The sequence below is a fragment of the Triplophysa rosa genome, linkage group LG8 (assembly GCF_024868665.1).
Source record: "Triplophysa rosa linkage group LG8, Trosa_1v2, whole genome shotgun sequence".
NCBI lineage: Eukaryota > Metazoa > Chordata > Actinopteri > Cypriniformes > Nemacheilidae > Triplophysa > Triplophysa rosa.
This window is the reverse complement of record NC_079897.1, coordinates 25,802,696-25,815,996: the sequence shown is the minus strand read 5'-3', so window position 1 is coordinate 25,815,996 and position 13,301 is coordinate 25,802,696. Positions and strand designations below refer to the sequence as shown.

Sequence of the window (13,301 nt, the reverse complement as noted above, 5' to 3'; positions counted from 1 at the left end):
GCGAGTTATATTCAGTTAAGACAGGTCACACTTTCATTTTAGTCTGGGACTAGTCTTAAGCCTTGTCTCGATGAAACCGGGCCGAAATCTTTTATAATAGCAATGATAACTTGCTCACGGCAATGGATCCCAGAAGTTAGATACATAACATAATATAATATATTATTAATATAATTTATTTTCTCGATCAATTTGCCATGCACGCTTATACCTTAAAAAATGAAAATATAGAAAGCAATAATATATATTTTCTGACTCGTTTTTAATATAAACTCACACTATAATGTTACCAGAGCAAAGACACATTGCCAGTCTTCAATGACTAGATGTTTAATAACTAAAACTTCTATTTTCATTCCTTCAGAACAGAACACCCTGTCCACATCCTGTATGTACTGACTCTCACACTCCCTTTCTCCTAAAAAAGGATTAAGAGTTTAAAGGATTTTTCTTTTAAAAATGATTTCCCTCTTTCCTTTTAAGACCCTGCAGACAGCGCACCGGATGAAACCGAATGCGAGTGACTTCTGGATCACGTGACGTGACCTTGGATCACTTAACATGTGACATTCTCTCCTCAGTGGGCAGCAGGAATGTGTGTCTCAGCCTAACTCTGAAGAATTCAGCACCAAGGACAGCTCCGCCCAAACTTTCTCAGATTCCCTTACTTAAACCTGATTACTCCCCCTGACAAGGGCACAATCTTAAGATGTCAACGTTCGAGAAATGTGTCTTGTCTGTATTGCGTCACTCGCTTCAAAAGACGCTCTCAGAGAGACTAAAAAGAACCTCACGCCATCTGAATCCAGATGTTAACCAAGCCTTTCCAGACTAAGACTAAGCTACAATTGCATACTGCGTCATCCAAGCTATTATGTCTAAAATCTAATACATCATGTCTTCATGATAGTTCATTGGAACTTTCACAATCATTTTGTCTCTGGACACGTCTGGGGTTCTCAGTATTAAGTCATGAAGAAAACGTCAAGTGGTATTGTGCACACCTGCCTAGAGGTACACACGTGAATGCCAAATGTTAAATTATATTCAAATGAAGTAAGTTTGACCCATATGAGAGACAGTTGAATATATTCACCTGCCTCATAGAGTGTAAAGCATTATTCAATTTATGTTTTCAAACGTTTGTTTTTTTTACTTTTGTAACAACATGAGAATAGATTGACAAACCACAGCACGTTTCAGTGTATTTCAAGGTTAGTTGGTTGTGACCTAAGGCTTATTGTTGAAACACAATTTTATCCTTGGCAAAGCATACAGGATTGGCTCAGCTGGCAGCTATGGAAATCTCAGAGGGGCACAAAACAAAAAGATAGCTGTGCATCCTTTTGACAGCTACATAAATCTACTTCACCTCTATTCATAAAGCCGGCTGTGACAGATGGGAATTCATGACTGTGCACCTTGTTCTCCATGAGCAGTGCCTACTCCAGCCTGGCACATTAATCTCTGTCTGAGTAAGCCATACTTCTTTTGCAGACTCATCTGTTAAATGGGAACTTGTCTGGCTTTTAGCCAAAGTCATCCTTTGTATTGGTCAACACGATGGTACAAATCTGAGGACATCCTATTGATTGTCTGTTATTAAAGGTAGATTAGAACTGCTTTTGGTTGCGGATAATGTCAGACTTTGATGTTTGGGGATTTGAAATAAAAGCAATGTGATTATGAGGATAATACATTGGGTGTTTTGTCGGAATGTGTAGACAATTGTTTGAAGTCCTATTTAGGTTTTAGCAGCTGCACAATCGTAATTTTGTATTCTGTAGATACTGACTGAAAATGTACAAAATCATATAAAGGTATTTATGTAATTCTATAAAACATAGCAGTATCAAATATTATACAGAGCTTAACCAGTAATCTTCCATGCTTTAAAAAGCAACCGATGACGAGAACGGGTGCGGTTTAGCACAGGCGCAGATTCTTACTGGTCGTGAAGTAGGAAATGTGTCCAGGCGGGTTTCAATCCAAAACGCGTTTGCGTTTATCCAATAAATAGCCTGATGTTGCTCACAAAAACCCCATTTCCCATAATTCTACCACGATTTGAAACCTCCCATTATACTTGTCAACGCAAGAAGGGATGTAAAAATCGACCTGCGGGTAACTTTACGCATCGTACTATAGTAAAGGAATAGCACCTAATATGCGTGATCTACACCTTTGCCATCGTATGACTCTTCCAAGCAACGTCAGCCTTGCCTAATTAATATTCAAGACGCGAGGATTGCCATAGGACGTCTACAGCACAGTTCTTTTCACGTTCACAATAACGTCACTCACCATTGGGAGATTACCCCGCGACGTCACACAGATCTAATTAACGTTTAAGATGGCGGCCTTTACCATAGTAGTATTAGTAATTTCGGAAGCGAGAGCTCAGTTGAGCTTTAAAACGGCGCGTGGGAGGGAGCACAGCGGAGAACGGTTTCCTTGAGGAAAAATGTTCGCCAAACGAGAAGGTAGACTGAGGCAAAAACAACCGTTTTATACCAAACAAATTATTTGCGTCAAATACGCCAACTAATTCAGTCGGCAGGACGTGTTCTGTTTATGTCGTTTTCTGAGCGGGATATGCAGTGACCTGTCTGTGCGTCCGGATGGGCACGTGCCAAAACTATCGCTATCTTATAACGTTACTCGATTAAGTTTTTATTTAGATGTAGGCTACCATTTTGTCTATAGCATTTTACCGGTTGGTTTAGCGTGCTTGTCATTGCGAGTGTAAATGGACACTTTGTCATATCTTGCATTCTGAGAAGTGTCTCGTTTCCCCTGCCTGCGGTTTAGCCATGCGTTTAAAGGGACTTACAGCTTATCTTGAGTTTTACACGGACTGCTTTGCTAATTGGATACAGAAGCTGTAGCTGATCGGTAACTTTACTCGTCTTTTGTTAGGAGAGGCGAAGGAATTTCGTTCAAATACAACCATTAGCTTTGTGCAGTTGTAGTGTAAACGGGGTAGAGCGATGGGTCTGCATTCAGGAGCACGTGTTTCGCCATACCAGCATGCTTTATACTACATGATTTAAAACAAAGATATTGTCATTTGCGTTTCTAGGAGTGTTGTGGAGCGACCCGAAATTAAACTAGTCGGTGGGTGCTGATGGCCTCGGTGGAGTTGCTTTATATAAACAATAGAGGGGGTACACCCGATCCCCCTGGGGTACTGGACTGGTCTTCTAGTCCTCTTCAGGTCCACAGATTGAACAGCTCGCTGGAAGAATCTTCCCCCACTGCTCGTGAGGCACAATGTAATTCAGCACCACGGACGGCGCCCATTAAAGGACAGCATGGCCACCACCGCCATCAGCCCACGGAGAAGGTCAGAGTTTGCTGCGACGAGGAGCTCGAGACCTCGTTCACGTACGTGGACGAAAACGTCAATCTCCGATTGGCCACTCCGGACACTAGCGAGAAAAGTCCTCGCCAGCTCCACGACTCCACGAGCGAGATCCGTCCCGACGCGCTGCAGGAGTTATCGCTGATGTCCGACATCGACATCAGCTCGGAGAGTTCGGGGAAGTCCGTGGATTACGGATTCATTAGCGCGGTCACGTTCCTTATTACCGGGATCTCTCTGGTGATCATATCGTACGCGGTGCCACGGGACGTCGGAGTGAACCCGGAAAACGTGTCCGCGCGTGAAATGGAAAGACTGGAGAACGAGAGCGCCAGGATAGGCGCTCACCTGGACAGGTGCGTTATCGCGGGCCTTTGCCTTCTCACTTTAGGCGGAGTGGTGTTGTCCAGTCTGCTGATGATATCGATGTGGAAGGGCGAGATGTACCGGAGGAAAGCCTTCGCCTATTCCAAGCACTCCGCAAAGCTTTACGGCTCAACTAATCTAAGAACAAGATCGAGTCCCAGCCGGTCGTCGACACCGCACAGTTTTGTCGAGGAGGAGAATGGCGATGCCGTTAGTTGACTATTAATCCTTATAGGACTGCCTAAAATGACGTTGACCTTTCCAGCATGGCCAAACGAGCTCGTTTTCTGCCCTCCTATAAGACTGATATGGATGAACACAATATCACGTTACAGATTTCTCAGGCTCCAGGCATATGCAGCATGATGATATTGCATTTATCATAACGTAACTTAGTGAATAAACAAAGTTTGGTTTTGTGGCAAGCAGTAAAATAAGTCTTTGTCTATACAAAACGTTAAACTCAGAGAGTTGCAACAATTAATAAATATATACAGACTTACCTACAGTACTGAATTAATCTACTCCTGTTGTTCAGAATGCTGCTGCTAATACTGACAATCTTACTGCCTCTTTATTACATGTTCAGATCCCTGTCAAAAGTGAGAGATGCTCACCTCAGCCATTTCAACTATGTTAAGACGTTACTATAGCAATTGAGGGCTATAATCTATAATTTAGATACTAAAAAAAGACCTGTGCTGCACTGCAAAAAATGCCATTATTTTCTCACATGTCCTTGTTAGTTAATTTGTGGAAAGGTCCATGCAGAAATGTCATACCTTTTCCCTGCAAGCGCTAACATTTTTATAATTATTTAGTGTGGATACAGTAGCTGCCACAATCATCTGCTTTCGTTTGGACATTTAAAGCCATCTCTCTTAGAGAGGAAAGCTTAAGTATCTTCATGACATACAGAGTAAAAACATATTAGACCTGTATAACGATGCTAAATAATTGTGAAGGCTTCTCCATGCTTACAGGATTTATCCAGAGACTGTGAATTACATATACAACAGATATAATGCTGCTGACACTAATGACGTTTCATAAAACTCATATAACAAAGATTCACTTTATGATGTGAAAATAAAAGTATATTATTCTTCATTTTGTCCTCGTTTTATTGCTGTCTTTGTGACCGGTTCAAATGTGAATTTGACGTTTGCAATCATGAGTCTGCTTTCTGAATCAGTTCTCGCTGAGGTTGCATAGCAACATGAAGACAAAAACATGAAATCAAAGGTTTGTATCCAAAAAACTGGCTGCACAGTTGTTGTATGGGAATGATGGCCCTACTGCATTTTGAATTTAAATATGATGGTGCTTCTAAGTTTTTATAGATAAAGCAACTAGTTTGGGGCAGTACAGAGATTAGTTTTTATGGACAAAAGTAATATGTCAGATGTTTTTAAGGAAACTACATTTAATATCACCCTCACACAGGAAGATTTGTAAATCTAAAAAATAGGTCTCCAATGGAAATTAAAAATGTTAATAAAATCACTTTAACACGCTTGAATGGAGCATTTAAGAGGGGTTTACCATTTGTATCCTTTTAGGGAATGGTTCACTATTTTCTTCTATTTGCAACCCATTACTTAGACTTCAAAATGCTTTTTTAGTTAGACCTCAAAATATAATTTAAAGAAAGCTAAATATAATTTAATCCATAATATACCACTGCTGTCCTTCTAAAACCTCATGTCTCCGTATTTCTTGATTTGCATTGCATGCCATAAATCATTATTTTTAGTCACCCTTTAACTGGATTTTGCAAATATCTAACCAAAAAAGCGATTGTCACCTTTGACAATAGTATTTAAAAAGTACAGTGTTTCTTCCATTTCCTATAAAAAAAACTGTGAATTTGGACATCTGAGGTTTCAGAAGGACAGCGACGGTATATCACTTGCTTTACATCCTTTGATTTTGCATTTCTTTAGGTCACATCAGAAGCTGATTTTAAGGAGTAAATTTACAAAAATATTACTACATGAGATTTTTTGATGTTGATAAAGTAAAATAACCGATTCTAAATACATCAAATTCTGCTCTTACAGCCCCAGTCAACCTTTAGTTTTGTAACAGAATGATCGTTTTTGCCTGTCTACAGTGTGTCTATGGTTAGAATGGTGAAAATAGAAAGACTGTCCATTTCAGGTCACAGACAGTCACACACAGTCTGTAAGAGAACACTTGATTTGACATCTACGTCAACTGGCTTCCATCAGCAAACTGGGCTCTCGTTCTGCCTAGTCTTTCCATTTTGTGCACGTATTTCAGAAAAATGTGCTTAGATTTATTCAAGAACAGCTGAAGATTTTTCACAAGAACAGAAACGGTTAATGACAGATATACCAGGGATATAGGGATATACCATTTTTTACAAGTACCGATTTTTTTCTTTTCACAACACATTGAGACTGTAGCTTTACAATTACAAACAACCTAAAAACATTATAAAAAAAATATATATACAGTATATACTTCCTCGTCACAAACTTTCAAAGCAAATTTCACAACAAATTTCCGCAAGTTCTGTCACAGGAGGTATCGGTGAATTTTTACGAGTACATGAGCTGAGTATTGGGCCTGATACTGGTATCATTTTTAATTAGAAAGCAAATGTGTTCCTTGTACACCTCAAACTTTCAAGTTGGCACACTTTAACCTAATTGGAAGCTTTCAGTCATGTAGTCCAATCCAGACCTCGTTCACTAGAGATGATAGGGTCTTAAAGCTACTTGTTCCTACTGAAATACTACAGTACTCAATAGAACACTGAAGTGTGTGTACTTGTACCCTTGGAACCCCTATGGAAAATCTCCAATGGTATTGATTTCTCATAAGAGCACTCCACCGTGACAGCCTCAGGGACCTGACCTCAGATCTGTCTGCTCTTGGCTCCATATCCTCTGCATTATTTTTAGTATCAGCACAATGTGGGTATTTGTATGACTTACTAAGGTTTATTAACATTAGACTTGATATCTCTTTGTAATGTAAATTCCATCCTATAAGCTATTTCGCTGAAATGGAACTAGGCTCTGCTGCGTTCTACGTTAGCACCTAGATTAGTTTCTCCCATCCAGCTCTATTAGCTCGAAGCATTTGTCATCATGAGATGAAGCAAAGATGCCTCTAAAAGCTCATGGGAAATCTTTGAGAGGCCTCTTAACTTCTAAGAGTCTTACCTGTTTGGATAAACAGTGCAGATTCAATTGCAAATGGAAAAGAGTGTCACATGCTGAAGCCTAATTTCTTGTATCGCTCTGCTTTGGTACCGCAAGGTCCAATGGTTTAAAGCATTACAGTGAAATCCAGAGAAATCAACCTACGAATGGCTTACTTACAATCGTCAATATACGAAAGTATCTATCATATTTTCCACAAAAGACAGCAATGAGCCATTAGCATGAAAGCAACAATTTTCCTTTCCCATTGTTTTAGTTGTTTTTTGTCAACATCTAAACAGACTTCAATTGTGATCGTGCACATAAGGTCAGGCTAGTTTGCATCACCGTCTTAAACGTGACTCCATGTGGTCTGTCCTGGCATAATAAAGATGTGAAGAAACTAATGCTCTGTTTAGATGAGTCGGAGGCGGGTGAAAAGCCGCCCAGCAGTGTCCAACGCTGATGGAGCTCAGAGAGCACGCAGTGATTGTCTTTTTCATATTTTATTTGCACCAAATACGCAAAAAACAGCAAACAGACAACACGAGTCTAGTTAAAACAAGGCTAATCCTTCTACGTCTTTCTCTCTTGCAGTTTTTTTGCAACTGTTTTCTCTGTCTTAAATCAGATTGTAAGGATCTGATCTTCACAAGAATCAAATCTGAAACATGACATTACAGTTAACATAATAAACATAAAATAAGCAGCACATCCTATATGTCTGAAGTGTAGTTCCCACTAATGTCCAGGAGGTGTCGCCTTTAGATCTAGAAGTAGAGTGCTAATCCATCTCTTACCTAACGCGCATCTTATTTGATTTTATAAATTGCATGCTGGTATCACTTTCCCTCTGTTATCACTATTTTATTTTTCTCCCACGTGGTGACCTCCAGATTTTAGATTTGAACGTTTTTTGTAAGAACTCACGGCGTTGCGCAAACGTTTTTGCAAGCCAACATATCGTATCGTATTAATCATAACAAACATATGCAGTATGCACACAAACAACTTTAAATGCTTCCTGTTTAAAACGGCCTCATTACAAGCAGCCCATGGAACTGCACAATTTCCTCTTCTCACTAATCTTGTTATAAAAACACAAACACACGTAGCGCCCTCGTGTCCGATATTACGTGCTTTATTTAAGTCATCTTGGGTTGGTCAATGCAAACTTTGCATCACATTCTCTGCCTCCCCAAGAACTCTCCACGGACCAAAGCGATTCATTATTTATTCCCATCAACAGCTGTTAATGGGTACGTTATCAGCAGCGATGCGTAGGAAGGGTTTCCTCTCGTATATCACAAGGATCAAGGCCTTGTTTGTGTGTCATGTTCACGCACCATGTAAAGGATTATTGCAACGTCATGTTTTGTTTAGCAGTATTGTTGACAAGGCGGGTGATGCCCTGATGTGATCTCGCCCGGGGCCGCCTCAGCCCTCCTCCTACTCGGATATCTGTGGAGTTGAGAGGCTGTTTGCGGGAATCACTTGCTAACGATCGTATCTGGGCCGATCTCGGGTTTCTCGGCTGCATCTAGACCTGATGCTGTGCCTTGTCATCACTCTTAACCTCCGCCTTGATAGTGGCTACTGTACACATGGAAGGAAAACAGTGTGCCTGCCACGAAATAAACACGCATATATTACCAAAAGCATGTGTTCATACTGCACAGTGACAGCACACATGTGAACTTCATATTTACAATCTTTCTGTCCTAGCCCAAACAACTACACAAATCCTGATTTCCAGATGAAAAGAAAGGGATACGTGCAAACATGTGCTTTAGATAAAGTATAGGGGGTAAAACGATAACTCAGTTGAATGTGACTGTGGATGGATTTGACCTGACATCATTTATAAACTGTGGGCCAGAAACAGGAAGCTCCCTTCAAAATTGACACTGTATTCTTAACCCCAACCCCTTTAACCCACAAATACCTTCTGAAGCTTCTGAATACCAGTTGTGGTATGAAGTTCTTTAAAACTTCATATTGATGAAGTATGAATGTGTTTTATAGCTTTAGTTTTTTATTCCCATGTTGATTTGGTATTTGGTCAACATGACTACAATTTACTTCAACTATCAATTTATATCCTTTAGCTACACTATAAACATTTCTAAATAACTATTGTTGTGATAGAAACATTAAGTATTAATGCGAGACTGACTTTCACAAAATGAGCTATAGCCACAATATATAATTTCTTTAAAGTCCCAGTGAAATTAAAAATGACAATGTTTACAATTACAATCTTTTCATGAAATATTGCAGTGTTTATTGTAAATAGTTTATCAATGTGGGTCATTTCCTTTTTAAAATTCGATTGCCCTCATAATCTTCAGTTAAAATCTGAAAATGTACTTCCTTCCTGTAATGACCATAGCCGCGGGAACGTATTTTGAGCAGGAATGGTGTGTTTTTTTTTTTTTTGCCAGTGCAGAAGTTATGACTGTGCCATGGGCGATAATGTTAATAAATAACGGAGGCAAAAATTAGTTGCTGCCGAGAATAAAGAAGATCCCAGTGTGATTATAGGATACAGCATAAAAACAAACACATAAACGCAATGGTCAATCGACCATGGGCAAACCAGTCACGTGATTAAACACAACTGCATGCTGCACAGCGACAGCACAGAAATCAACCCGTAATGTTACACATTCTGCCTGTAACGTTAGACCTATTAGCCACAATCTCAAATCAAGAAATAACTGTCTTACATTACTGCTGGCCTGCATGCAAAACTCCGAAAGTGTCCTTTCTTTCTGGGTTGACGCTGAAGTCCTGCATGAGGACATTAATGTTCAGTAAAAAAATGTCTGAAATTCGTTTTTTGCGCCATTTGGACAAGACCGCTCGTGACACTTGACCTTCACTAACGCCGTGACGTCATTGTAACAGTAACGTTATTATTAATGTTTTCAATGGATGCGTGTTGTAAACAAATATGTACAAAGCTAAAAGGCATAAAACCTCGCACTGTACAGATCAGACTCACCTGACTTTATTACCGTGTAGTTCTATGAAGTGGACGCGCAGTTTGCTTCGCTTTATAACTTTATAGCCTCACTTTATAACTTTTTTAATGAATATAACATCAGAATAAGAATACAACCAAGCCTCACCTTATCACTGTCAAGCTCGCCCTGTACAAATGCCTGGATTGATAACTGCCCAGCTCGCGCTGTTTTAAGATTTACTTTAAAACGTCATTGTCCATTGCGATGTTTCACTGTAGCCCTCGCCCAATGCTAATTTGGTAAACATCGCCCCAAATTAATCCATTGCTAACTTTTATACCCGCTACGCCAACCGCCTCTCCACATGAACCTTTTTGTGCCGCTTCAATTAACATTCCGACGTGAAATCATTCTCGAAGGCTACTATGGTTCCATGTGACACTTCGCAGTCTAATGTTGTTTTATGTAAGGCTTACATTTAAATGTGCCGTTTTGTTTTGAGTGTGTGGTCAATAAATAAAGGAATTAATAAAAATGACCCAATTTCCTCCCGTTTGTAACGCCCCGCACTTTGAGAAACGCTGGTCTAGGCCTAGAAACCACATGGAGAATTCCATGTAAGGCGTATGTAGATAGAAATAGCTCATTCTAAGGTAATAAAATATAACGCTTCATTATGTAAGGTCTATACACCTATGAAGACAAAGTGAAGTTTATTATATTGCATTTTTGTCAATAGATCCTGCTTCGTATTACACCTCGAAGACATTCATTTTTCATTTTGCTTGTCTGCAGTGTAAAGAAAAATATTCAGACTACAGGCAAATGTTACATCACCCTATTAATATTCCATAGCCCTATGGCTATGTCTGCAACGGGCGCACTAAAGATTCACAGATTTCATTGAAAGTGTAAGCTTAATGCAAATTCCTACTAAGTCTTGGTTGTTATTATCAGTTAGTCTGGCTGATGTGATGTGGTTTATCACTTTCATAAGTCTAACCACTGTCACAGAGCTTAGCGGAGTGTTTGATGGTGACTGTTCTCGGGACAGTACAGATGATAAATCAGCCGAATGAAAGAGAGAGAGCATCTACTTGGAATGTGATGGACAGAACCGATGTTTGTCTGCATGGTGTTCAGCACTGATGTCAGCCCATCTCTCTCTCCTTGTCCCAGACTCTGTTAGAACAATAAATGAATGATTGAGGTAAGACAGGTATGAGTCATCGACCCTGTTTACAGATAAATAAAAGGACTTCCCTTTTGTCTTTTAACCGTGCCAGAGGAGGGCTCGTTTTCCTTCTCCTCTGAGTTCAAGGTTGGCAGAAGTTGCACTTGAGAGGGAAGGAATGGGGAGGAAGAGGGGTATTTATTTAACAAATCTCTGACGACATCCTCCTAGCTAATGCTTGTCTGACGCTTGAGATTTGTGTGTGTGTGTTGGGGAGGATAAGGATGACGTGATCTCCTTTATCCCAGCCAATAAAAGAGAGTGGCCGGCACAGATCCGGTTCTGTACGTGCCGTCAAATTCAATAAGGTAGTGCTTTAATGTTTTCTTTTAATCAACCAAATTACATTATACACCGCCGGCTTGCTGTTCCTACCCAACGGCCGTCCAAAGGAAAAGAGAGGAGGTACGAGTGGTGCATACAGGACACCTTGTTCTGCTCACTTTGAGCTGTGGATTGGTATGATGTCCAATAGACACAGGTGGGATTTTTAAAGAGTTGTGCAAAGTGTATGTCATACGACTTTAAACTAGCTAGGTGCTGTCTGCAAGGACGGCATAAACTCTAAGCGGCTTAATCAGTCAGAAAAGACCAAATGCACTGGCTATGCAGCATAACAGTCAAGAAAACAGAATAAGTGCACAGAGTAAGTGCCATTACAACAGCGCGCAATACACACGCACCTTACATTGACGTCGCAATTCTGCCCAAAAACAACAAACATTGGAACGTATAATTTAAACACACATGTTAACTAAAAACTTATCACGCACCTAATAAACTGAAAAACTGGTTATTTGAGATCGTCACTTTGACTGTAAGTCAATGGGTTGGGCATATCAAGATGGCGGCGCGATCGCTTCCGGTGGTTTTACCTCCTGCCGTTGGTTTAGCGTTCTAGGCGCAATCCATCTTAATTTAGCATGAAAATTTTGCCAGAGATGTCAACGTCAGACATGAAATAACTTGCATCTAAATGCGGTTTTAAAAAGCACCAGCCGTTTGTCCCTCCACGCGTCCTGTAGTTCGATTGTTTTAACTTTGTTTATTAGTTATCAGAATGTTTTATTTTGTATTTACATTGATGGATTTAACAGTGTTTGCATATTATTTACAAGAAACGCTTATGGTCACAGAACGGGAAATATTGGAAATAAACTCTATATTACCTGTTTTTATTCAGAGTTGTCTGCGGAACATAACACGTTTTTTGTAAAAGCAAAGAAAGTGTAACAACAACAGCTGGTAGACTCTACTGCATCTACCTGTGGATGAAACCATCTGTCATCTTCAGTGAGCGGACACAGACTGTGAGGAGCGAGCGTTAAATGAAGGTACTTTATCTATTAAAGTCGGTATTTTGGTTTGTTCTTCGCACATAAAGCATTCTTGTCGCTTCAAAAAAATTCAACTGAGCCACTATGGACCAATTTCAGCATGTCTTTAGTACTTTTCTGGACCTTGGCAAAAACTGACACCATGATGTCTGTGAGGAGGCCTGGAAATCTCTCGGATGTCACCTAAATATCTCTATTTGTGCTCCGAAGACGCCGGAAGTTCTCTAAACACGTTTAACGTCATGGGTGAGTAAAAAATCACACAAAGTTGATTTTTGGGTGAACTTCCACTTTAAAGTGAGCGGATGTTTTCAGGAAGGCTGCTTAGGATTGGTTTGAATCATGAACTGATTCGGTCAGACGACTCATTATAACGGAACTGACTCAGACGATTCACTCACAGATTATTACTGTATAAATGTGTAAATCAATCAACAAACATTGTGAGGTTTAGCGAAACTTAAATTATAGTCATTGACAAGTTTAATTACTATTCTCAAAAGATGTTTTGTATTACATGCTTTTTTAATTATCACTTTGGTGATAAAGCAGCATCTGCCAAGAGATGTAAATGCTAATGTTATTTACTTAATACTGATTAACTATTTATGTTGGGGGGCAAATCATAAGAGAATGTTTTCATTTGACGTTCGATTATCATTTGATCTTTGAAAAATGAGTAATGCTTCTTTATAACATCAATGCACCACCACCAATATACCCAAATGCACAATTAAAACCACTGCTACATTGTGTTCCCTCAAGGTATGTGTGGCTTTCAGTAAGACCCATACATTATAGAATTGGTAGGATCAATAAATGATAGCAAAGAAAGATATGTTATTAAAGAGAACA

At 39.7% G+C, this 13,301-nt stretch overlaps 1 protein-coding gene across 1 annotated transcript; it reads left to right on the top strand.

The window, feature by feature from the left end:
* Positions 1-2,380: 2,380 nt before the first annotated feature.
* On the top strand, positions 2,381-4,804 carry LOC130558092 (transmembrane protein 74). Its single transcript, XM_057340327.1, has 2 exons — positions 2,381-2,483; positions 3,083-4,804. The coding sequence occupies exon 2, from the start codon at positions 3,128-3,130 to the stop codon at positions 3,947-3,949; it is 822 nt and encodes a 273-aa protein (XP_057196310.1). The 5' UTR covers positions 2,381-2,483; positions 3,083-3,127; the 3' UTR covers positions 3,950-4,804.
* The last annotated feature ends 8,497 nt before the right edge of the window (positions 4,805-13,301 follow it).